At 37.8% G+C, this 27,671-nt stretch overlaps 1 protein-coding gene across 2 annotated transcripts in view; it reads left to right on the forward strand.

Moving 5' to 3' along the window:
- Cdh12 (cadherin 12) overlaps positions 1-27,671 on the forward strand; it is a 1,234,181-nt gene that overhangs the window by 1,143,351 nt on the left and 63,159 nt on the right. For both annotated transcript variants that reach the window (XM_017591412.3, NM_001427475.1), the window contains one exon: positions 4,577-4,830. In XM_017591412.3, the coding sequence (XP_017446901.1) occupies positions 4,577-4,830 (254 nt within the window). The remainder of the gene's footprint in view (positions 1-4,576; positions 4,831-27,671) is intronic.

Consider the following 27,671-nt stretch of genomic DNA (forward strand, 5'->3'; position numbering starts at 1 on the left):
TGTGGCAGTATTATAATAAATATGAAACTCAGTATAATATTTTTGCAGGAAAAATGAATAAGTAATTTTTCTTTAACCTTTTTGGAACCTCTTAAATTACATAATTTATTTAGAAAATTGTGCAGGAAAATTCTGTTTTTATTTTACATATGTGAACACACACATATAATGATTCAATATATCAAAATAATGATGAAAGAATGAATAGACTTCAAATGTCCTAGTTTCAGTCTATTTTTCTCTTTCAAGGACATTCTCACCTCATACTGTGATTCCTTCAGTTTATCCACTGCTTGATCAGATTTTATTGAAATATTGATTTTCAACCTTTCTTAGTGATTATGAAATATGCATAGTCTCTTAAGCTTCTTTCCTAATGAAATTTCAGATTATTGAACATAAAAATCTGTCATGAAAAAATGTGATTGTTTTGTAAAACAAACCTCATCCTGAATGCTTTATCTTTATTGTCTAGGCTAGAGTAGTGAGCTTACATTTCAAGTGTGTGCTTCAACAATACCAACCAACCAGAGCTCCCAGGGACTAAACCACTATCCAGAGAGTACTCATAGACAGACCCATGGCTCCAGCTGCATATGTAGCAGAGCATGGCCTTGTTGGGCACCAGTGGGAGGAGAAACCCTTGGTCCTGCTGGACCCCCAGCATAAGGGAATGTCAGGGCAGGGAGAGAGGCAGGATGGTATGGGTGGATGAGTCAGGGAATACCCTAATAGAAGAAGGGGAGAGTGTATGGGGTAGGGGGTTTATGGACAGGAAACCATGAAAGCAGAAAACATTTGAAATGAAAATAAAAATGTCCAATAAAAAGTGTGCTCTTTATGTCTTTTCATCCTGGTTTATTATGATATAAGTCTTACCAACTCTTTTTCCACATACGCTGTCCCTTTTCAGATAGTGACATCTTCTAATCATTCGTTCCTTGAAAGTGTGCCTTTCTAATGACTATTAAGTCTTCTTAGATTCTGCATGGCAGAAGCCCTTTAATGCAGGATACAGTTTGTGAGAGTAATCACCTTACTGAGTTAATGAAAAGATACATGTTCTTTATAAAATCTGGAGGAGGAGGACAAGAGGATATAAACATCAGCAAACGGCAATTATTATTGGTCCGAATATTTGGGTCAGTGCCCTTATTGAGCACGACTCAACAAGAATTACAGTATCAATTGGTGCTGCAATCAGACCTGAACCATAGCATCAATTTCTCTTTTGATCTCCTAGGAGCAAAATGTGTTCACCAGTGATTTAGTTGTTGAGATTTTTCGTTGGTCAGCTTTTGTCTGTGATCATCCTCAATTCCTAGTGTTTCTGTCATTTATTATGTGTACCCATCTCCTCAGAAGTAACCTCTCAGAAGACAGCCACAAAGCTGCCTTCATCACTTCTTAAAAATAAAAATGTCCTCACCTATTAAGTCAGAGGCTCAATTATATGTCAAATTGTTAAGGACCGTACTTATATTCATATAATTTGTTTTCCCTTAAAACTCAGGTCCTTGTTTGTTGACAGGCTATCAAATTCACATGCCATGCCTACTCTTAGTTCTGGTCTACTGAACACAGATGTTGGGCGCCCTTGTAGGACACTTAGTCATGATAATAAAAATAAAATAATAATAAATGCAAGCACTTCTGCATTTTGTCCTCCAGAAATATTGATTTTCAAATTCATGAAAACATCAATAAATGGAGCCCATTGATTTCTACATAACATTATGTAGAAGCAGGAACTCTGGGAGACAGTGGGAAGTGAGTCACCTAAATGATTACATTTAATACATCCTCAGAAGTGAAAGAAAATATCTGCACATTCTGATCTTTATTGTTGTGACTGTTCTGCCTCTAAGGCAAAAGAGAATGCAAAAGGAAAGAGTCACTGAATATTGTAGCTTCCCTAATTCTTCTTTGTTTTAAATTTAGAGTAATGTTAAATGTACATATTTTATTTCATTAAAATTTTGACCTCTTATCACCTAGCTCCCTACCATGTTATGTTACCTTTTAAAAAAATCTGGCTTAAGCGGCATAATCCTAGCTAAGGAGAAGGAATTACTCATTGACACTCTGTTTTAACAACCATTTTCTTACACTTCTACAATCTTTCTTATTTGACTGGGCTGTGAGTGGTGTCAGAAGGATTTCTATTTACTGTGTGAGAATTAAATCCACTCAACATCACAGAAATATTCACTGTTCAAAGATAATAAGCAAATCATTTTCATTCTTTACTTCTTTAAATGCTAGAATTTTATTGTGATCACTAGCAAGTGAAGTTCATTATCCCCAAATCAAGATGGCTGTAAGGTTAGTGAGTTGTTAAATTCAAGCAAAGAGCCAGCTGCTGATTTTGTCGGCTTTTACTGAGATGTATCATTTTCTAAGGAGAGATTGCTTAAGTGTCAGGGTCATCAAGAAGGAGCTCCATCTTGGATATTACTGTGCTGCTTCTCTTAAAATTTTTCTCCAGGGCTCTGTTACTGCAAGATGCAAGTTTTCAGTTGCAAAACAAATCTATAGGTAGAAATAGGTTCTCACCAATGCACCCCTACCCCTTAAACTTGACCACTTAATTTTCTCCAGGAGTGTTAGGTGAAGAGTTTCCCAAAGCTATTGACTAGCCTGACTTCAAAAAATGATGTATAATAAAAAGAGAAAGGAATTTAGAATTCCCTTCTTCAGCCATTACCATGAAACTGAAATAGGAGCAGGGAGCCAAATTCATTCAGATAAGTGCAAAGTAAAAATTTATTTTAAGGATTGTCGAGAAGGATTTTTTTTATAATAACGCAAATGTAGACATTTCAATATGTAGGACAAATCAGGGAGAGAGATGAGGGGAAGGTGATGCTCATGACTGCATACTAAGACACAACATCTGATTCTGAAAGTAGTAATGGAGCAAGCCCAAGTGATGGACATGCAGCTTGCTTTCTGGAAACACGTACAATTAAGCTAATAAAAATCAGTGTTGGTGAAATAGAAATCAGCAGTTACTAACTTCAACATTATAATGTCTAATACATTCAGAACTTTGAGCACTTATAAAAACTGACACTTTTATATTTTAATTCAGATTATCATGTATTCCTTTCCATCTTTGCGTATATATATATATATATATACATATATATATATATACATATATATATATTCAGATGTGTGTGTGTGTGTGTATAAATATATATAATTTCTCTTTCAGACTAATGGTCTACGGAGACAAACTTGTTACTTCTTGGAATGTATAAATTATACAATGCATCTTTTTCTAGAATATACTGAAAGTAAAGAGGCATGATGTAGCACCTTCCTTGTACCCTAAAATATGAATTTCCTTCTTAGAAATTACAATTGAATTCTTAAGAGTTTAATTGTAACACCAATATTTTTGTTCCTTATGAAGGCCCCCAGCAGATATTTTAAAATATGTGTCTACCTTGCCTTGTGCTAACTTATCCAAGCTAAACCTTGTCATATTTGTATTATTTTCTTCTTCCTAAAATAAGAAATGTTTGCCAATATCTCTAGGCAAATGGTTGCCTTTTTGGCTCACTTGGTTTACATTATGTAGCCTCTGATGCTCTTAAAGTCTAGATCATCAAGCATCAGCCTTCTAAGCTCTGGGATGGTTACTAGTAGCTTTCCTCACAAAGCTGAGTACGATTGACCCCACCTGCCATCACAGCTATAGGGAAGCTGAGCTAGGCGGGCTGTCAGTTCAGGGCCAGCCTAAGCCACATAACGTGATTCTATGTCAGCTCAACTTCCTCTCCCACAAGAAAGTGTCCCATTGCTCCCATGCTACAGTGATCATAGACTATTAAGTATCCAGATATGGAGATGAAAGTCTGATATTTAAAAGTAGAAAAAAATCAAAACTGAGCATTAGTGCATATGTACACTGAAAATAAAGAGGCATGATGTAATGTTACTTGTAATGTCTTCTATAATTTACCAATGTTTGAGTTATTATTCTAATAATATCTAATTATTAGATATTATTATTGGAATGGAAACAACTGTAATGACCAATCTGCTGACTTTTATACGCTTTTTACTAATAAAATACCTTGGCATTCAAGACTTTTAACAGAAAATGGTATTAGGGGAAAAGTAAGAAAAACAAATGTCTAACATTGTATGTGAGACCTGAAATCTAAATAATCAAAAAATTTATTTCATTTTTGCTCTATTCTTTCAGTCTTTACTTTTGTCCAGTAGATGTCAGTATTGGATAAAAGCAAAATCACGTCTCTCTCACTGTACATTGCCTAGTAGGGAGGACTTGAGTAGCCCTGTCTACTTTGATAGGGAGATGGAGATTTGTTAATTCTGTGTACTAAGATAATTAACAGTACAGGTTTCTTCTAACATGCCGCTCATCTCTAATGTTCCTACATATTTACATTTTACTTTATCAACTCTGTATTCATAGAAGAGGAGAAGCTGAAACGTGTGTAATTCATTGTAAGCAGCTGTCAGATTGCTTAGAAGCAATGTTCACCATTTTCTGCCCAGATCTATATAAATATAATTTCTCATTTTGTCTTTATTACAGCCATTAGATTTTGAAACAAAGAAGGCATATACTTTTAAAGTAGAGGCCTCCAACCTTCACCTTGACCACCGCTTTCACTCAGCTGGGCCATTTAAAGATACTGCTACGGTAAAAATAAGCGTGCTGGATGTGGACGAGCCGCCAGTGTTCAGCAAGCCACTTTACACCATGGAGGTTTATGAAGACACTCCTGTGGGGACCATCATCGGAGCTGTCACAGCACAAGACCTTGATGTGGGCAGTAGTGCTGTTAGGTATGAAAAACATTTTTTAATGCTCATTAGAAATAAAAAAGAGATCAACATGAAATAAAAAACTTAATTATTAAAGGTGCTGCTAAGTAATAGTAGTAGAGCATGTCCCACAAAATTTAATGGCTACTTATTAGTGTGATGGTCGAAGGATTGTCACAGAAATTCAATGCATTAACCAACATAAATCCTTACAATACTGTGTACAGTGTTGCAATGCTGGACATGTCACTCAAACTAATGAGTCACTTTTTTTTTAATGAAAGGGACTGGCAAAACAACTTTAAAGAATGATACCAAGGAGCAGTGATATCAAAGTACTTTCACAATACATAGAGTAATACATACACTCACATATTTTTCACTTTCTTTAAAATCTTTGTCCTGCTATCACACATTGATTTTGAAAATGAGGGAGTTGTAATATTTGGATATTGCAACCGATTTATCCACTGTGATAGCAGAGTTTGCTGTGTTTGATATGGTGTGAATGGTTGTGAATAGTGTGAGTGACTAATTTAAGAATACAACGAGTTTATTTTTTTTTCTTTCTTGAAAGGCTGAAAATGGAAAGTAGGCCCTGTACTCTATAAACAAGTAATTTACTGAAGAAACAAACCTCTTCATCTCCAGGAGGAGTTCTAGACCAAAGTTACTATACTAACATAGAAGAAAATAGACAAAACTGCTAAAACTGTTTTCCATATGAGAACCAATTTAATGGTAGTCTTTGCCCAGTGATTGGGTATATTTTCAGAAATAGACTCAAAAGTCTGTGTGTCTTTCTTATACTCATCTGAATCTCCCAGAATTCCATGCTTAGTTTCAGCTTGTTCTGAAAACATAGCCCTTGGTGACTGAAAACCAGTTATTTCTCACAGTACCAGATACTGCAAAGTCCAAGACCCAAGTGCTCGTACAGCTTGTTTCTGATAAAAACACTTTATTCTTATGCAAGTTGTTATTTTTTCTGCTGGAACCAATACAAGAAAGGAGATTAGAGTTTTTTCTGGTTAATTTTGTACAGACATAAATCATAGTGTGAGGGATACTTTATCATCAAATGATAGCTCTCAGAAGGTTTAAATCTTCATTTTGATTGAGGAATTTCAATTCACGATTCTGTTATGGAAGGAGACACAAGGGTCCCATAGTTAACATTATGTACTGGCTCACTGACCTTCGTTGTCTTACCACACGTCAAATATAGTTATCCGATTTAAATATTCCTCCAAAGGATTGAATGATTCCATTGCCAACACAAGAACTTAACACTTAATATCTTCCCTAAATAGCATTTACCAAAGACAAAGGAGAATTTTCTTGTTAGATCCAAGGTAGACAAGTTCTTCTGTAGTAGTGAGTATTTTTTTTCTCCATCTTTATTAAATTGGGCATTTCTTATTTGCATTCCAAATGTTTTCCCTTTTCATGGTTTCCAGGCCAACATCCCCCTAACCCCTTCCCCTACCCTTCTATGTGGGTATTCCTCTCCTCATCCTCCCCCATTACCGCCGTCCCCCCAACAATCCAAGGGTCCAGCCTTGGCAGGGTCAAGGACTTTCCCTTTCATGGTGCCCCTACTAGGCTATTCACTGCTACCTATGAATTTGGAGCTCAGGGTCAGTCTTTGGGTAGTGGCTTAGTCTCTGAAAGCTCTGGTTGGTTGGTATTGTTGTTCATATGGGGTCACAAGCCCCTTCAGCTCTTTCAATTCTTTCTCTGATTACTTCAACGGGGGTCCGTTCTCAGTTCAGTGGTTTGCTGTTGGCATTCACCTATGTATTTGCCATATTCTGGCTGTGACTCTCAGGAGAGATAAACATCCGGTACCTGTCAGCCTTCATTTCTTTGCTTCATCCAACTTATCTAGTTCGGTGGCTGCATTTATGGACCACTTGTGGGGCAGACTCTGAATGGGCGTTCCTTCAGTCTCTGTTCTAAACTTTTCTGCCCTATCCTCTCCTAAGGGTATATCCCCTTTTAAAGAAGGAGTGAAGCGTCCATATTTTCATCATCCTTCTTGAATTTTATGTGTTCTGTGTATCTTGGGTAATTTGATCATTTGGGCTAATATACACTTATCAATGAGTGCATGCCATGTGTGTTTTTCTTTGATTGGGTTACCTCACTCAGGATGATATTTTCCAGTTCCACCTATTTGCCTATGAGTTTCATAAAGTCATTGTTTTTGATACCTGAGTAGTATTCCATTGTGTAGATGTACCACATTTTCTGTATCCATTCCTCTGTTGAAGGACATCTAGGTTCTTTCCAGCTTCGGGCTATTATAAATAAGGCTGCTATGAACATAGTGGAGCATGTGTCTTTGTTTTATGTTGGAGCATCTTTTAGGGATATTCCCAACAGAGGTATAGCTGGGTCCTCAGGTAGTGCAATGTCCTATTTTCTGAAAAATCTCCAAACTGATTTCCAGAATGGTTGTACTAGTCTGCAATCCCAGTTGTGTCGATGACTTCTAGGGATTCTTCTGCTCCTGAGATTCTCTCTCCTGTCTCTTGTATTCTGTTGGTGATGCTTGTATCTATGGCTCCTGGTCTCTTCCTTTGGTTTCCTAAATTGAACGTTGTCTCCCTTTGTGCTTTCTTTATTGTTTCTATTTCTATTTTCAATTCCTTTACCTGTTTGATTGTGTTTTCCTATAATTCTTTCAGAGATTTTTGTGTTTCCTCTCTAAGGGCTTCTACTTGTTTACTTGTGTTTTCCTGCATTTCCCTAAGGGAGTTCTTTATGTCTTTCCTAAAGTCCTCCATCATCATGATCAAATGTGATTTTAAATGTAGATCTTGCTTTTCTGGTGTGTTTGGATGTTCAGTGTTTGCTTTGGTGGGAGAATTGGGCTCTGATGATGCCATGTAGTCATGGTTTCTGTTGTTTGGGTTCCTGTGCTTGCCTCTAACCATCAGGTTGTCTCCTGTGTTACCTTGTTTTGCTATTTCTAACAATTGGCTTGACCTTCCTATAGGCCTGTGTGTCAGGAGTGCTGTAGACCTGTTTTTCTCTTTTCTTTCAGTCACTTATGGGAACAGAGTGTTCTGCTCTGAGGCATGTAGTCCTTCCTGTTCACTGTATAAGGGCCTGCTCCTACTTCTGGGTCCCTGTATGCAGGGCGCCCAGATGACAGTAGGCGTTCTTCTCTAGAGTCAGAAATGTGGGCAAAGAGTAGTCTCCTCTGGTTTCCCAGGCATGTCTGCCCCTCTGATGGTCTAGCTCTCCCTCCCACTGGATTTAGGTGCAAGGAGCTGTTTGACTGGGTCCTTGAAGATCTGGGCTCTGTCTGGAACACACGGCTCCTGCAGCTTGACTGCTCCAATCTTCCGGTTCCCAGAGGCACTATACAGTTTCCTCTTGGGCCAAGGATGTGGGCAAAGGTGGGCAGATGTGGTGGTCTCTCCTGCCCTGCACTCTCAGGATTGCCCACACTTCTGGGTGATCTCTTTTCCACGGGGTTTGGGAGCAGGGAGCTGTGGGCTGGGTGTAGTAGTGAGTCTTAGAAACTAAATTAGTTCTGTGACTTTTAAAATATGTGACATGTCAGTGATAGACCAGATATTAACCTTCTGTATATGAAATAAAGGATGAAAGAACAGTGGTATCAATATAATTCTAAATTATAGCAGGAGGAACTCTACTCAAGTTGTAGGTTTTCGAAAAATGACCTTTCTCTAGGTTATGGCTTGGTCTTATAGATCCATTGAATGTAGAGTCTTCTAGGTCCTTTAAAATGATACATAATACATTTAACTGCAAAACCAGTGTCCACTCTGTGGATTTCTTTTAAGCCTCACCTATACATATAAGTCACAACTTTAGAATATTGACCATAGCTAGCCCCATGTTTTAGCTTGGTTTTTGCAATATACTGACATTATTTCAAAAGCAGACATGCTTATCATCTCTCATGATGTTTACTTGTGACTGAATTCCTTCTTTAAGAAAGGTACATGTGTTTGAGTCATTAGTTCAGTCTAAACTTGTTCATGCAATTTTCTCATTTCTCTACTTTCTTTAATCCCCTTATAATGTGGTTCTTCCATAACATTTGTCTCCAGTTGCCATGAGGGTTGAAATCTTTTGTTCATTCTCAAACAAAAATTTTTAATACACACTCAAAGGAATAACCCTAATATATTTTCTGAACATTCATTTTTGTAATAATCTCCCTTTTCATAAAGTCCAAGACAAAAGTACTTCAAATTTTGCATTCTGATATCCTTTTGCTTAACAAATCTATCTTCAATTAATTTATCTCTTTTGACTTCTTTCTGTTAAGAATAGAATACCAATGTAATTCATAAATATTGTTCTTATTGAATCTCAGATAAATATTGTTTTGGCTCTCTAAAGTTATATACTTTCATAGAAAAACATTATAACATGAAATCTACCTTCTTCCCCCTCTTCCACTTCTCTCTTTTCCTCCTCCTTCTCCTCATCCTCTTTTTTTTTTTTTTTTGATTCTTTTTTTTCGGAGCTGGGGACCGAACCCAGGGCCTTGCTCTTCCTAGGTAAGCGCTCTACCACTGAGCTAAATGCCCAGCCCCTTCTCCTCATCCTCTTACGCCTCTTCCTTTTCTTTCTCTTCTTCCTCCTTCCTCTTCTCCTCGCCTCTCTCTTCATCTTTCTCCACCTCTTCTCTTTTATTCTTCATCTTCTTTCACCCATGGGTTAATATTTGAAAGCATTTTCTCTAATAGAAATGTACTCGCTGGATTTTTCTTTGAAACTGTGCTTTAGTTAAGTTTGTCATTTCCCTCTGTTCCTGAAACCTTTGCATGTATTCCTCCCAACCCTCCTTCACATCCATGGCCTTTTCAACAATATGATTCTATTTACATTTCATGAAATTGGCTTTATTATTTGTGTTCTTCCAAGATCATTGGAACTCCCATAGAAGATCTTTTTCTAAAGTTACCCAGTTTCTTTTTAACACTTGATTATTTACTAAAATCTTCCTAAATGCCTATATACTAAAAAATTCCAAATCCTTCCAGCTGATAGACATCTTTTAATTCGGTATTTTAAGAAATCTACCTGCTAGCCGGATGTAGATCGCTCCTGAGAGACACAGCCAGAATACAGCAAATACAGAGGCGAATGCCAGCAGCAAACCACTGAACTGAGAATAGGTCCCCTATTGAAGGAATCAGAGAAAGAACTGGAAGAGCTTGAAGGGGCTCGAGACCCCAAAAGTACAACAATGCCAAGCAACCAGAGCTTCCAGGGACTAAGCCACTACCTAAAGACTATACATGGACTGACCCTGGACTCTGACCCCATAGGTAGCAATGAATATCCTAGTAAGAGCACCAGTGGAAGGGGAAGCCCTGGGTCCTGCTAAGACTGAACCCCCAGTGAACTAGTCTATGGGGGGAGGGTGGCAATGGGGGGAGGGTTGGGAGGGGAATACCCATAAGGAAGGGGAGGGGGGAGGGGGATGTTTGCCCGGAAACCGGGAAAGGGAATAACACTCGAAATGTATATAAGAAATACTCAAGTTAATAAAAAAAAAAGAAAATGTTAAATGCCAAAAAAAAAAAAAAAGAAATCTACCTGCTATGTGGTGCCAGTTGTACCAGTGGTATCAGTTTGCTGTGTCAGAGCCCCAAAGCATTTGGAACCAAAACATTTCCATGCTTCAGTAAGAAATTTTGAGTCTATAATCAAAATAATGATAGATATGGTGTCTTAATATCAATCTCATCTTTGAAGTTTCAGTAACATTCCCATCTTCCTCTGCCAGATTCTTATATTCATACAAGGATAAAAGAACAACTCTCCCAAGCGCTTCTGACAGGGTCAGTTATCAGGCTGGAAAAATGGCACAACATTCCAGAGAAGAGACTTCCCTACCAGAGCACTGTGTGTGTATTCCTAGCATGAAACTGGTAGCTGTCAACTACATGTAACTATAGCTCCAGGAGTTTCAGGGCCTTCTGTAGGCTTAATAGATACTGTACCCTCACGGTGTTCAAAAAATGAGGCCAAGTATACACATTTACACATTTAATAACTGATTGTTTTATGACAATCAGCTCTTTCTTAAGGGTGTCACCCAGATTTCTTATTTCATCTTCTCTGTCACTGCCTCACCTCCTAATTTCATATTTGGGTTAGTATGTTGACATATGGATGTATTGTGTGTATGTGTGTGTGTGTGTGCGTGCATGCGTATGTGTGTGTGCAAATGTGAGATGAATGTATGTTTTGTATGTCTGTCTCTCTCTGCGTGTGTATTCATTCATTTGTGTTCACAAACTTCTATAAACATGGAGATGCAAGAGAAGATTGCTCAAGGATCTGTCTCTCTATTACTATTTACTTTATTTCCTTTTTATTGGATATTTTATTTATTTACATTTCAAATGTAAACCCCTTTCTTAGTTTCTACTCCATAACTCTCTATCCCATACTCCCTCCCCCTGTTTTTATGAGGGTACTACCATTCCCAACCACCTACTCCTTCCTTCCTGCCCTGACATTCCCCTACACTGGAAAAATGAGCCTTTATAGGGCAAAGGGTTTCTCCTCCTATTAATGCAAGACATTTGCTACTTATGCTTCTTGAGCCATGAGTCATTCCATGTATACTCTACAGATGTAGCTTATCAATGAACCTCAATGTAGTGTGGAGGACAACATGGCCAAATGAACATTCTTTCTCTTAACTCTACCTTGTGCTAGTGTAATGGACATGTATGGTCATACCTGTTTTCATTGTTCTTTTCACATTTTTTAATATGAATGCTGGGGTCTCACGCCAGGCTCTCCTGCTTGGGAAGCAAGCATACTTATGAACTGAGACAGCTCTCCAGCTTATCATATGAATTTTAAAAAGTTGCACAGTCAACTGCAATCCTTCCCTTTTAAAATTTTTGTTTCGAGTTCAAGAGGCAATTGTAAAGATGTACACTTGACTTCTCTGAGTAGAAACAACCATTCGGCACTCAATATTTTATTGCAAGTGCTCTGCAGGTTCTTCGTGGGGAGCAAATATTGTTATATTTGTTATCTTAAATAAAGTCAGCTAACCTTTAGGAAACAATGCATAGACAAACAGTAATCAGCGAGAGACGTTCACAAACTTTTTATGTATTGATGGTTGCTGTGTATTACCGTGTTGTAATTAATTCGTGTTCCTGAAACCCTTATGATTCCTGCTCATGCATTTAGCTGTAAACATCTAATGATGAGATTTATAGTAACCTTTGTAGAACTAATGGTAACTGCATAAATTTTAAAGCTTTGTAACAAACACGAGAAAGTAGCCACATATGGGGAGAAACCGTGGACAGTTCAGTAAGTGAACATTTCTGTCCACTAAACATAGCTAGAGAACACACAAAAATGTTTAATGCATTGCTTGGATATTTTGATTTCAGTGCCATGGCCTCAAGAGAAGTACACATTAATAACAATAGATTGCCAATCAATTCTCCTGAAGTAAGAAATTTTAGAAGTCTATAAGTGAACATTATAGTAAGACAATGGGGCAAACTTTTAAATAAAAAGATAAATGAATAAAGTATTTAATCATGACTGCATTAGAGAACAATAGAAAATCATAATTTACAGAAGCCTTCCTGTCTCTACTGTATGTTTAGTTTTTGCAAAAGACACTATCATCCTATGGTGCTACTGTAAGTGAATTAAAGTGGTATCCTCTGGTTTATGTCTTGTGAGAAGCACTTATTTCCACAAAACAACAGATACATGTGGAGCTTAATTGATCCCTGTGAGGAGTTGTCAAAAGACAGACTTGTTCTTGAATGACATGAAACCTGTCTTACTTCCATTTCCTTGGGATAAATAAGGAACTTGAATTAGGTCAGTTGAGAAACAAGAGCCCTGATTCATCTTTCTTTACTGTAAAAATATGCTTGCTAATTTCTCAATAATAGTGAAAAAATATGTTCTTGAATCTTTACAAATGAAAATTATATAATATTGACCAATGCTCTTATGTGTTTTAGTTTCCTGTCATTTCATGGCATTTAGCAAAAACTCATGGCTACTCTGATTTTCATTTCCAGATATTATTTCACCACTATTGCCATCATTATCATTACTGTTCAGATCAATAACTCAAAATAGAACTACTTTATTAGGACCTAAACTAGCTCCACAGAAATGTTCTCTTAATGTTTAATATTCAGCAGTTAAAACAAACATAGCCTCTCTCCCCACCTTATGCATCCTATCCCTTGGTTAGCCTTTGTCTTTGTGGGTAGTATTACTGACATCCCCTCACTGTGACTACATACCTGAGTATATCAAATTCAGGGAGAAGGGATTTTCAAAGCAGGTTCAGTGAGTTTAACCCGTTTTCTCTATGTTTCGTTGCTGGGGCAACTTTATGTTGAAGAGTCTTTACAGAGGTAGAGATGCTCACAACACAGCATCTAAGAAGCAGAAAAAAAGAGACATAAAAGGGCCATGAATAAAGAATATCAACCAAAGACACGCATCTATGATCTGTCTTCTTTAGTCCTTCCGTAGTCCTAATACTTCATCTATCTATGAATTCAAAACTGGTGATTTTATTGATCAATCTTTAATTTTGTGATACATTTATGTCTTACCAGCCCACCTGCTAGGATGTAAGTGTTTAAACTTCAGAGAAGTATTTTATATGTTTGGATTCAAACCATAAGAAAGCTCAATTTCTTACCTCTGATGTTATGGATGTATGCTTTGTTATTTAAAAACTGATACCTTGTGAGTCATATACACCTGGAATAAGTACATCTACTACTTTTGAATGCCATAGCCAATAAACTAGACATTTTAGGGTAAATGGAAAAATCTAAGCTCAGGAAACACTGAACATGATTTTGGAATATAAGAATAGACCTGGCTTTCCATATGCCTTATAAAAGATTTTATTTAGTTAATAATTGTCCTATTCAATCGAGGAAAAAACAAATACTAGTAAACTGATAGTTTTTGACATACTAATGTTATTTTTGTGAAGATGAAAGAGAAAAGCTGATACAGAATATTATATGTGTGTGTATTGCCAATTCTAAGACATATATATATATATATATATATATATATATATATGACTTATTGTGATTTGTTTCTATCAGTGTATAAGCTTTGCAAGAGGAGATTTGTCTATACATTGTTTCTGGTGGCATATGCATACCTCAAATATGACCTAACACTTCATGAAGAATCAATAGACATCATCAAATGAATATGGCAATTTGTGTTAATAATTTCACCTAACTAGTATAATGTCATAATATCTGCTTTATCTACAATTGAATGTATTTTTAGTTTTGTTTATTTATTTTATTGTTTATTTATTTTCATTCATATATTTTCTGATGTATTTGACTATTTTGCCTACAAATATGTATGTTTACAATGTGTGTGCCTGCTATCTGTGAAGGCCAGAAGCAGGCAGCAGATCCTGGAAACTAAAGTTATGAATTACTGTGAGGACCATGTAGTTGTTGAGACTGAACAAGTGTTCTCTATCTTAGCAACATATGCTCTTAACCACTGAGTATTCTTTCCAGCTAATAGTGGTTTCTCCGAGATATAAAAAAGTGTGTAAAAAACTACCAAGATTTCTGTATTTAAACTCTTGTTTTCATGTAAATAATTAAGATTATCCCTAGAAATTACTCCAAGGAAAGCCACAGCTGTAATTTAGACAAATATTTTGTACACAATCAATATGTATATATATATATATATATACATATATATATATATATATATATATAAGCATACACAGACACACACCACACACACATGTACACACACTTTTTTCCTTTATAAACAGGCTCATCCTACATAGCATTGGATGTTTTGGAATTCATTACATAGATTAGACTGATATTGAACTCAAAGAGATCCTCTTTCCTCTGCCTTCCATATGCTACTATTGGAATTAAAGACAGCAGCACTATTCCTGGCTCTCATACACATTTAATTTTGTATTTATTTTGGATATTATAATATAATTAGAATATTTCGCCAATGTAGTCACTGTTCTTTCCTCCTCTCTCTCTCTCTCTCTCTCTCTCTCTCTCACACACACACACACACACACACTCCTAGATACATTAATACAATCATCTCAGTCTGTATAATTTTATTCATATTTATGCTTTCAGAATTAAGTATCAAAAGACTGACTGACTTGTTCTTCCTGAAAGAAGATTGTTTCTCTTGCTCTCAGCATTTCTTTATTACCTAAAATTCTTTTTGTAGAGTGAAGCCTTGTAGACATTTTGTTGGCTTTAAGATGATTCATCACAATTTTCATATTGTAAACACTATAAGAAAGAAATAACAAAAGTAGTAAGATAATATAGTAATTATCTTAAATTTTTATTTGTCTTATGACTTTTTTCTATTGTAAACTTGAATCATCGATATTTTAATGCAAAAGAATATTTTCTGTCTCTTAAATAATAAAACATAGTATATGAAAATCTTCATGGAACATAAAACATGGACTCTGCAAGGATGAATTTTTAATGTTTACACTAAGAAAAAATCAATTTTGGTTTCAGTCATAGAAACTATGATTCCTAGATTATTTCATTAATTATGAATAAAGATGACCACTTGCATTTAACAGTAGCTTAAATCGAATCCAGTAAAACATATAATATCTATTCTTAAGTCATTTGTAAGTGTGCAGAAAATAAACTTAAAGACACTATCTGAAAACATTAGAGGGGAAATAGTGTAGGTATATTGGTGATCATGGTAAGAAGAGGGAAGTAGAGATGAATATGATGTAGCTCAAAGGCACTCAAGTAAAAGTAAACCTTTAGGACAATGTGTAATAAAGAAACTGCAGCAGTCGCTGAATCTGCTAATCCCTGGGGTCATTTGCTCAGTTTGACTTGTCACTGAATACTATTCTTAGTGTTTAAGACCCCCAAGGGAATTATTGTTCTGAGTTGGTTTTTGCATGAAGTCTACTTGCAAATGTGCTGAAGGCACTTACTTTCCATTAGCTGCATTTATGGTAACTACAAAGCAGAGAGATTCCTTTACTAAAATAAATGAGTACCTGAAAAAAAATATAAAATCGTTTTTAAAGAAAAAATTTTTGGCTGGGACAGACTGGTAGCTAGTTTTTTCCGTGGAAGAGGCTATATACTGAGGCATACTAAAGGATCCACTGCACTCAGCATTTGGTAAGAACACCCCAAAGTCCCACAACTGCTGCTGGTTGGGACACACTATCCACCCAAACCACGCCCCCCACCTCCCACCCATCCCTGCACATAGAATATGGATCCCCTTCTGCCTGGTCATTTCTGCTGGGACATATTTCTAGCTAGTCTGCTCCCCAGAAGAGGCTATAACCTGAGGTATACCAGAGGATCTGCTGCATTCAGAGTATTTGATAAATACACCTAAAGTCCCACAGCTGCCACTGGGAGCACAGTAGGCTCAGGGACCCACCATCCTCTCAAACTCCCCACCAATGAAATACTAATACCCTTCTGCCTTGTCCTCTGCTGGGACAGACTGCTAGCTAGCTATTCTGCTCCCCAGAAGAGGTTATATCTTCAGACATACCAAAGCACCCCTGCATTCAGAATATTTGACATCATATCTTACCATACCAGAAGAACCACTGCACACAGAACATTTGATACCACATCCTGAGGCATCCCAGGAGATCTGCTGCTCTTAGGGCACTTAACACCACAACTGGAGACATCCCAGGAGATCCACTGTACACTCAGAACACCACAGCTTAAAGGCATCCCAGGAGTTCATCTGTACACAGGACAACTAGGCAATTATCACCACAGTCTGAATACATGCCTGGGGCTCTGTGGTATGCAGGGCAACTGACACAAAAGACCAAAAGCCCTCCTCCTTGAAGAGTGGCTGCATATAAGGAAACAGAAATTCCAGTCTAATGACACTACCCCACCCAAAGAATAACTTCACACAGGACAACAGTTTGATTGCTCCTTTGAAGATCCAACAGTCTGAAGGTCTCCCAGTAGAAATACTGCAGCCATGGCAACAAATCAGCAGATTCTCTGCATCTCCAAAGACCCTACAGTTGGAAGGCTCCACAGGAGGTCTGTTACAACTAGGGCCACAGGCCTACCAGGAGACTTGTTGCAACCCAGGGCCAAAAAAAGGCAGATTCTGGACAAAGTCACCCAGACCAGCAAACACTAGGGAAAACCAGATGGCCAGAGCCAAGAAGAAAACCATAAGAAACAGAAGTCAATATACACAGGCTTCATCAGAAACCATTTTTCCTACCACAGCAAGCCCTGAATACACCAACAAACCTGAAAATCAGAAAGCTGACCTAAAATCCTATCCCATGAAAATAGTAGAGTCCTTTAAGGATGATATAAATAACTCACTGAAAGAAATATAGGGAAACACAGCAAACAGGCAGAAGCCCTTAAAGAGCAAATAATAAATCCCTTAAAGAAATACAGGAAAGCACAATCAAACAGGTGAAGGATTTGCAAAAAGCAGTCCATGACCTAAAAGTGGAAGAAGAAACAATAAAGATAACACAAATAGAGGCAACATGAAAATGGAAAACCTAGGAAAGAGGTCAGAAATTATAAATGTAAGTATCACCAACAGAATACAAGAGATATAAGAAAGAATTTCAGGTATAGAAGAGATTGACACAATGCTCAAAGAAAATTTAAAACATAAAATAATCCTAAGCCAAAACATCTAGGAAATTCAGAACACAATGAAAACATCAAATCTAAAAATAATTGGAATAGAGGAGAACAAAGATTCCCAGCTCAAAGAACCTGAAAATGTCTTCATCAAAATCATAAAAGAAAACCTCTCCAGCCTAAAGAAAGGGATGGCCATCAAGGTACAAGAAACTGACAGAACACCAAACCAAGGGGACCAGAAAAGAAAATCCTCTTGTCACATAATAATCAAAACACTAAACTCACAGAACAGAGAAAGACTATTAAAAGGTGCAAGGGAAAAACACCAAGTAACATACAAAAGCAGACCTATCAGAATTACAACATACTTTTAATCAGAGACTATGGAATTCAGAAGAGCCTAGTCAGAAGTCATACAGACTCTAAGAAAGCACAAATGTCAGCCCAGGCTATTATAAACAGTGAAACTCTCAATCAATATACATAGAGAAACTGAAATATGCCAGGACAAAACCAAATACAAACAGTATCTATCTATTAATCCAGGCCTACAGAGATTGCTAGGAGGAAAACTCCAATACAATGAAGATAAACATACCAAAGAAAAGACAAGATTTTAAGCTTCTCACAACAAATCCAAAAGGAGAGAACCAGACACACACACACACACACACACACACACACACACACACACACATCAAGAGCCAATGATCATCTGTCTTTAATATCTCTCAATATTAATGGACTCAACTCACCTATAAAAAGATGTAAGTAAGTCCCCTGCGCACAGAGAACCAGAAATAGGGGCAGGCTCTTCTGGATGCTGCTCTCAAAGAGAGCTGAAACTGAGCCCTGAGGAGTGATTTCAGACCTGAGACCAGAGGTAAGATCAACTTTTCTGCTCAAAGTTGCCTCCTGATGGACTCAGGACGCACAAAGGCAAAATTCCTCTGTGACAGGACACTTCCGGTTTCTAGTTGGCTACCAAATCTCACTGATCCCGGCCCACAGCTCCTGCTCCCAAATACCATGGGAGAGAGAGCTCATCACCCAGATGTGTGGGTGATTCTGAGACTGCAGGGCAGGAGAGACTGCCACTTCTGCCCACCTTTGCACACATCCCTGGCCAAAGAGGAAACTTTATAGGGCCTCTAGGAACAGGAAAATAGGGGCAGTCAAGTTGAAGGAGCCCTGCAGTCCAGACTACTCCCTGATCTGAACAGAGCCAGTCAAACAGCTCTCTGCAACCACATCCCATGAGAGGGAGAGCTAGACCTTCAGAGCAGCAGAAATACCTGGGAAACCAGAGGAGACTACTCTCTGCCCACATTTCTTATTCTAGAGGAAAACACCTAGCACTATTAGGACCCCTGTGGACAGGGACTCAGAATTAGGGGCAGGCCCCTCTGGTTGCTGTTCTCAAGGAGAGCTAAAACCTAAAACTGAGGAGCAACTTCAGGTGTGAGAGCATAGGTAAGACAAACTTTTCTGCTCCAAGTGACCTGCCTGGTGGCTCAGAACACGTGCCAGCAGGAACAGCTGAAAGCCAGTGGACAGGAACAACTACATACGTGAAAGCAGAACACTCTGTTCCCATAACTGGCTGAAAGAAAACAGGAAAACAAGTCTACATCACTCCTGACACACAGGCCTAGAGGATAGGCAAGCCACTGTCAGATATAGCAGAACAAGGTAACACCAGAAACAACCAGATGGAGAGAGGCAAGCACAGGAAAACAAGCAACAGAAACCAAGACTACATGGCATCATCAGAGCCCAGTTCTCCCTCCAAAGCAAACACTGAATATCCAAAAACACTAGAAAAGCAAGATGTAGATATAAAATCACATTTGTTCATGATGATGGAGGACTTTAAGAAAGACATAAAGAATTCCCTTAGTGAAATGCAGGAAAACACAAGTGAACAAGTAAAAGCCATTAGAGAGGAAACACAAAAATCCCCAAAAGAATTACAGGAAAACACAATCACACAGGTGAAAGAATTGAAAATGGAAATAGAAACAATAAAGAAAGCAAAAAGGGAGACAACCGTGGATATAGAAAACCAAAGGAAGAGACAAGGAGCTGCAGATACAAGTATCACGAACAGAATACAAGAGATAGAAGAGAGAATCTCAGGAGCAGAAGATTCCATAGAAATCATCGACAGAATTGTCAAAGATAATGTAAAACACAAAAACCTACTGTGCCAAAACAAACAGGAAATCCAGGACACAATGAGAAGATCAAACCTAAGATTAATAGGTATAGAAGTGAGTGAAGAATCCCAACTCAAAGGACTAGTAAATATCTTCAACAAAATCATAGGAGAAAACTTCCCTTACCTAAAGAAAGAGATGCCCATTAAAATACAAAAGGCCTATAGAACTCCAAATAGATTGGACCAGAAAAGAAACTCCTCCTGTCACATAATAGCCAAAACACCGAATGCACAAAACAAAGAAAGGATATTAAAGGCAGTAAGGGAAAAATGTCAAGTAACACATAAAGGCAGACCTATCAAAATTACACCAGACTTCTCACCAGAGACTATGAAAGCCAGAAGATCCGGGATAGATCTCATACAGACCCTAAGACAACACGAATGCCAACCAATGTTACTGTATCCAGGAAACTCTAAATTAACATAGATGGAGAAAACAAGATATTATATCATAAAACCAAATTTACCCAATTTCACTCTACAAATCCAGCCCTACAAAGGATAATAAATGGTAAAGCCCAACACAAGGAGGCAAGCTACACCATAGTGAAAGCAAGAAACTCATCTTTCTGCAACAAAACAAAGAGAAGACAAGCACAAACATAATCTCACATCCAAATACGAATATAACAGGAAGCAACAATCACTATTCCTTAATATCTCTCAACATCAATGGACTCAATTCCTAAATAAATATACACAGATTAACACACTGGATACGTAATGTAATGAGGACCCAGCATTTTGCTGCTTACAGGAAACACACCTCGGAGAAATAGACAGACACTACCTCAGAGTAAAAGGCTGGAAAACAACGTTCCAAGAAAATGGTGTAAAGAAGCAAGCTGGAGTAGGAATTCTAATATCAAATAAAATCGATTTTCAGCCAAAAGTCATCAAAAAAGATAAGGAAGGACACTTCATATTCAGCAAAGGAAAAATCCACCAAGATGAATTCTCAATCCTAAATATCTTTACTCCAAATACAAGGGCAACTACATACATTAAAGAAACCTACTAAAGCTCAAAGCACACATTGTACTTCACAAAATAATAGAAGGAAATTTCAATACCCCAGTCTCATCAATGGACCAATCATGAAAACAGAAATTAAGCAGAGACAAAAACAGACTAACAGAAGTTATGAACCAAATGGACTTAACAGATGTTTATAGAACATTCTATACTCAAACAAAAGGATATACATTCTTCTCACCACTAATGGTACTTTCTCCAAAATTGGCCATATAACAGGTCATTAAACAGGCCTCAACAGATACAGAATGATAGAAATAATCCCATGCATCCTATCAGACCACCATGGGAAGAATATTGTCTTCAGTAAAAATAAGGAAAGAACGCCCACATATACACGAAAGTTGAAGAATGCTCTTCTAAATGATGACCTGGTCAAGGAAGAAATAAAGAAAGAAATTAAAGACTTCTTAGAATTTAATGAAAATAAAGGCACAACATATCCAAACTTATGGGACACAATGAAAGCTGTGCTAAGAAGAAAACTCATAGCTCTGAGTGCCTCCAGAATTGAAGAAGATCTCAGAAGATGGAAAGATCTCCCATATTCATGGATTGGCAGGATTAATATAGTAAAAATGGCTATTTTACCAAAAACGATCTACAGATTCAATGCAATCCCCAACAAAATACCAATCCATTTCTTCAAAGAGTTAGACAGAACAATTTGCAAATTCATCTGGAATAACAAAAAACCCAGGATAGCTAAAACTATCCTCAACAATAAAAGGACTTCTGAGGGAATCACTATCCCTGAACTCAAGCAGTATTACAGAACAATAGTGATAAAAACTGCATGGTATTGGTACAGAGACAGACAGATAGACCAATTAAACGGAATTGAAGAAACAGAAATGAACCCACACACCTATGGGCACTTGATTTTTGACAAAGGAGCCAAAACCATCAAATGGAAAAAAGATAGCATTTTCAGCAAACGGTGTTGGTCCAACTGGAGGTCAATATGTGGAAGAATGCAGATCAATCCATGCTTATCACCCTGTACAAAGCTTAAGGCCAAGTGGATCAAGGACCTCCACATCAAACCAGATACACTCAAACTAATAGAAGAAAATGTAGGGAAGCATCTGGAACACATGGGCACTGGAAAAAATTTCCTGAACAAAACACCAATGGCTTATGCTCTAAGATCAAGAAACAACAAATAGGATCTCATAAAACTGCAAAGCTTCTGTAAGGCAAAGGACACTGTGGGTAGGACAAAACGGCAACCAACAGATTGGGAAAAGATCTTTACCAATCCTACAACAGATAGAGGCCTTATATCTAAAATATACAAAGAACACAAGAAGGTAGATCGCAGGGAGACAAATAACCCTATTTAAAAAATGGGGTTCAGAGCTATACAAAGAATTCACAGCTGAGAAATGCTGAATGGCTGAGAAACACCTAAAGAAATGTTCAACATCTTTAGTCATAAGGGAAATGCAAATCAAAACAACCCTGAGATTTCACCTCACACCAGTGAGAATGGCTAAGATCAAAAACTCAGGGGACAGCAAATGCTGGTGAGGATGTGGAGAAAGAAGAACACTCCTCCATTGTTGGTGGGATTGCAAACTGATACAACCATTCTGGAAATCAGTCTGGAGGTTCCTCAGAAAATTGGACATTGAACTGCCTGAGGATCCAGCTATACCTCTCTTGGGCATATACCCAAAAGATGTCCCAACATATAAAAAAGACATGTGGTCTACTATGTTCATAGCAGCCTTATTTATAATAGCCAGAAGCTGGAAAGAACCCAGATGCCCTTCAACAGAGGAATGGATACAGAAAATGTGGTACATCTACACAATGGAATATTACTCAGCTATCAAAAACAATGACTTTATGAAATTTGTAGGCAAATGGTTGGAACTGGAAAATATCATCCTGAGTGAGGTAACCCAATCACAGAAAAACACACATGGTATTCACTCATTGATAAGTGGCTATTATCCCAAATTCTTGAATTACCCTAGATGCCTAGAACCCATGAAACTCAAGAAGGATGATCAAAATGTGAATGCTTCACTCCTTCTTTAAAAGGGGAATAAGAATACCCTTGACAGGGAATAGAGAGGCAGAGATTAAAACAGAGACAGAAGGAACAACCATTCAGAGCCTGCCCCACATGTGGCCCATACATATACAACCACCCAATTAGAGAAGATGGATGAAGCAAAGAGGGCAGCCAGACAGGTGCTGGATATAGATCTCTCCTGAGAGACACAGCCAGAATACAGCAAATACAGAGGCGAATGCCAGCAGCAATCCTCTGAACTGAGAACAGGACCCCTGTTGAAGGAATCAGAGAAAGAACTGGAAGAGCTTGAAGGAGCTTGAGACCCCATATGAACAACAATGCCAAGCAACAAGAGCTTCCAGGGACTAAGCCACTACCTAAAGACTATACATGGACTGACCCTGGACTCTGACCTCATAGGTAGCATTCAATATGCTAGTAAGATCACCAGTGTAAGGGGAAGCCCTGGGTCCTGCTAAGACTGCACCCCCAGTGAACGTGATTGTTGGGGGGAGGGCGGCAATGGGGGGAGGATGGGGAGGGGAAAACCTATAAAGAAGGGGAGGGGGAGGGGTTATGGGGATGTTGGCCCGTAAACCGGGAAAGGGAATAACACTCGAAATGTAAATAAGAAATACTCAAGTTAATAAAAAAAAAGAGCAAAAAAAATAGAAAAGAAAGAAAGAAACAGCAGAGAGCACATATCAGCAGCTTGACAGCACACCTAATAGCTCTGGAACAAAAATAAGCAAATACATCCAAGAGGAGTAGAAGGCAGGAAATAATCAAAATCAGAGCTGAAATTAACCAAGTAGAAACAAAAAGGTCTATACAAAGAAAAAACAGAACCAAAATCTGGTTCTTTGAGAAAATCAACAAGATAGATTAACCCTTGGGCAGACTAAACAGAGGACACGGAGATTGAATCCAAATTAACAATATCAGAAATGAAAAGGGAGACATAACAAGAGAATCAGAGGAAATAAAAAAAATCATCAGATCGTACTACAAAAGCCTATATTCACCAAAACCTGAAAATCTGGAGGAAAAGGACAATTTCCTAGACTTATACCAGGTAGGGAAGCTAAATCAGGAACAGATAAAACATTTAAACAACCCCAAAACTCCTAAAGAAATAGAAGCAGTCATTAAAAGTCTACCAAACCAAAAGAGCTCAGGTCCAGATGGGTTCAGTGCAGAATTCTATCAGACCTTCATAGAAGAGCTCATACAAATACTATCCAAACTATTACACAAAATTAAAACAGATGGAGCACTACCGAATTCCTTCTATGAAGCCACAATTACTCTTATAACTTAACCACACAAAGACTCACAAAGAAAGAAAACTTCAGAACAATTTCCCCCGTGAATATCGATGCAAAAATACTCAATAAAATTCTTGCAGACTGAATCCAAGAACACATCAAAACAGTTATCCATCATGATCAAGTAGGCTTCATCCCAGGTATGCAGGGATGTTTCAATATGTAGAAAACCATCAATGTAATCCACTATATAAACAAACTGAAAGATAAAGATCACATGATCCTTTCTTTAGATGCTGAGAAAGCTTTTGATAAAATTCAAAACCCCTTCATTGTGAAAGTCCTGGAAAGAACAGTAATTCAAGGACCATACCTAAAGATGGCCTTTTACTAAAGCCATATACATAAAACCAGTAGCTAACATTAAACTAAATGGAGAGAAATTTGAAGCAATCCCAGTAAAATCATGGACTAGACAAGGCTGCCCCCTCTCTCCCTACTTATTCAATATAGTACTCAAAGTAATAACTTGAGCAATCAGACAACAAAAGGAGTTAAAAGGGATACAGACTGGAAACAAAGAAGCAAAAATATCGCTATTTGCAGGTGATATCATAGTATATTTAAGTGATCCCAAAAGTTCCACCAGAGAAATACTAAACCTGATAAACACCTTCAGCAAAGTGGCTGGGTATAAAATTAACTCAATTAAATCAGTAGCCTTCCTCTACACAAAAGTGAAACCAGCTGAGAAAGAAAGTAGGGAAATGACACCCTTCATAATAGTCTCAAAATTATAAAATACTTCACTGTGACTTTATCCAAGCAAGTGAAATATCTGTATGATAAGAACCTCAAGCCTCGGGGTTGGGGATTTAGCTCAGTGGTAGAGCGCTTGCCTAGGAAGCGCAAGGCCCTGGGTTCGATCCCCAGCTCCGAAAAAAAAAAGAACAAAAAAAAAAAAAAAAAAGAACCTCAAGCCTCTGAAGAAATAAATTGAAAATCTCAGAAGATGGAAAGATCTCCCATGCTCATGAATTTGCAGGATTAATTATTATAGTAAAAATTGCCATTTTATCAAAAGGAATCTACAGATTCTATGCAATCCCCGTACAAATTGCAATCCAATTCTTCATTGAGTTAGACAAACAATTTGAAAATTCATCTGGAATAACAAAAAACCCAGGATAGCTAAAACTATCCTCAACAATAAAAGGGCTTTTGAGGGAATCACTATCCCTGAACTCAAGCAGTATTACAGAGCAATAGTGAATAAAGCTGTATGGTGTGGGTACAGAGACAGACAAATAGTCCAATGGAATAGAATTTAAGACCCAGAAATGAACCCACACACCTATGGTCTCTTGATTTTTGACAAAGGTTACAAAAACATCCAGAGGAATAGATAGCATTTTCAGCAAATGCTGCTGATTCGAATGGAGGTCAACATGAATAGCTGAGAGGTACCTAAGGAAATGTTCAACATCTTTAATCATCAGGGATATGCAAATCAAAACAACACTGAAATTCAACCTCACACCAGTCAGAATGGCTAAGATCAAATCCCTAAGTGACATCAGATGATGTCAAGACTGTGAAGAAAGAGGAACAATCATCCGTTGTTGGATGGATTGCAGACTGGTACAACCATTCCGGAAATCAGTCTGGAGGTTCCTCAGAAAATTGGATATTGAACTACCTGAGGACCCAGCTATACCTTTCTTGGGCATATACCCAAAAGATGTCCCAACATATAACAAAGACACTATGTTCATAGCAGCCTTATTTATAATAGCCAGAAGCTGGAAAGAATCTAGATGTCCTTCAACAGAGGAATGGATACAAAAAATGTGGTACATCTGTACAATTAAGTACTAATCAGCTATCAAAAACAATGACTTTATGAAATTCATTGGCAAATGGATGGAACTGGAAAATATCTTCCTGAGTTAGGTAACCCAATCATAGAAAAACACACATGGCATGTACTCATTGATCAGTGGATATTAGCCCAAATGCTCAAATTACGCTAGATGTACAGAACACATGAAACTCAAGAAGGATGACCAAAATGTGGATGCTTCACTTCTTTTTATGTGGAACAAGCATAATCTTGGGAGGGGATAGGGCGGCAAAGTTTAGAACAGAGGGTGAAGTAACACCCATTCAGAGCCTGCCCCACATGTGGCCCATACATATACAGCCACCAAACGAGATAAGATGGATGAAGCAACAAAGTACAGACTGACAGGAACCGGATATAGATCTCTCCTGAGAGACACAGCCTGAATACAGCAAATACATAGTCAAATGCCAGCAGCAAACGACTGAACTGAGAATGGGACTCCCGTTGAAGGAATCAGAGAAAGGACTGAAAGAGCTGAAGGGGCTTGAGACCCCATCTGAATAACAATGCCAACCAATCAGAGCTTCCAGGGACTAAGTCACTTCCCGAAGACTATACATGGCCTGACCCTGGGCTCCAAATTCATAGGTAGCAATGAATAAACAAGTAAGAGCCCCAGTGGAAGGGGAAGGCCTTGGTCCTGCCAAGGCTTGACACCCAGTGAATGGAACTCTTGGTAGGAAGGCAGTAAGGGAGGATTGGGAGGGAAGCACCCATATAGAAGGGGAGTTGGAGGGGCTAGGGGGATGTTGGCCTGGAAACCGAGAAAGGGAATAACATTTGAAATGTAAATAAGACCTACCCAGTTTAATAAACATGGGGAAAAACATAAGCAAACAGTTTGGATATGCAATGAAGATCCAGTTTATTGCTATGTATAAGAAACACACCTTAGTAATAGAAACAGCCACTATCTCCAAATAAAAGGATGAAAGACATCTTACAAGCAAATAGTCCAAAGAAATGTGCTGAACTTGCCATCCTAATATCCAATAAAATAATAGACTCTCAACAAAAAGTTATCAAGAATGAAAAGGAAGAACACTTCATATTCATCAAAGCGAAAATCCACCAAGAGAGATTCTCAATTCTGAAATCTATACCCAAAATGCAAGGGTACCCACATTCATAAAAGAAACTTTACTAAGTCTAAAAACACACATTGAATCCCACACAGTATTAATGGGACACTTCAACACCCCATTCTCACCAATGTACAGGTCATTCAACCAGAAACTAAACAGAGACAAAGTGAAACTAATGGAGGTTATGAACCAAATGGATTTAGCAGATATCTATAGAATATTTCACCCTAAAACTAAGCAATAAACCTTCTTTTCAGCACCTCATGGTGCTGAATTTCTACAAATTTGACCATGTATTTCATCACAAAACAACCCTCAACTGATACATGAAGACTGTAGTAATCCCATGCATCTTATTAGACTACCATGGCCTAAAGCTAGTCTTCAACTAACAGCAAAAGCAACCTAAAACCCACATATATGCAGAAAATTAACAACTCTCTTCTCAGTGATAATTTGGTCAGGGGTGAAATAAAGAAAGGAATTAATGACTTTCTGGAATTTAATGAAAATGTTGAGACATCATACACAAACTTATGGGATCCAATGAAAGAAGTGCTAGGAGGAAAATTCATAGCACTAAGATCACGGGTAAAGAAACTATAGATCTTACACTAGCAACT

The sequence above is a fragment of the Rattus norvegicus genome, chromosome 2, assembly GCF_036323735.1.
Source record: "Rattus norvegicus strain BN/NHsdMcwi chromosome 2, GRCr8, whole genome shotgun sequence".
NCBI lineage: Eukaryota > Metazoa > Chordata > Mammalia > Rodentia > Muridae > Rattus > Rattus norvegicus.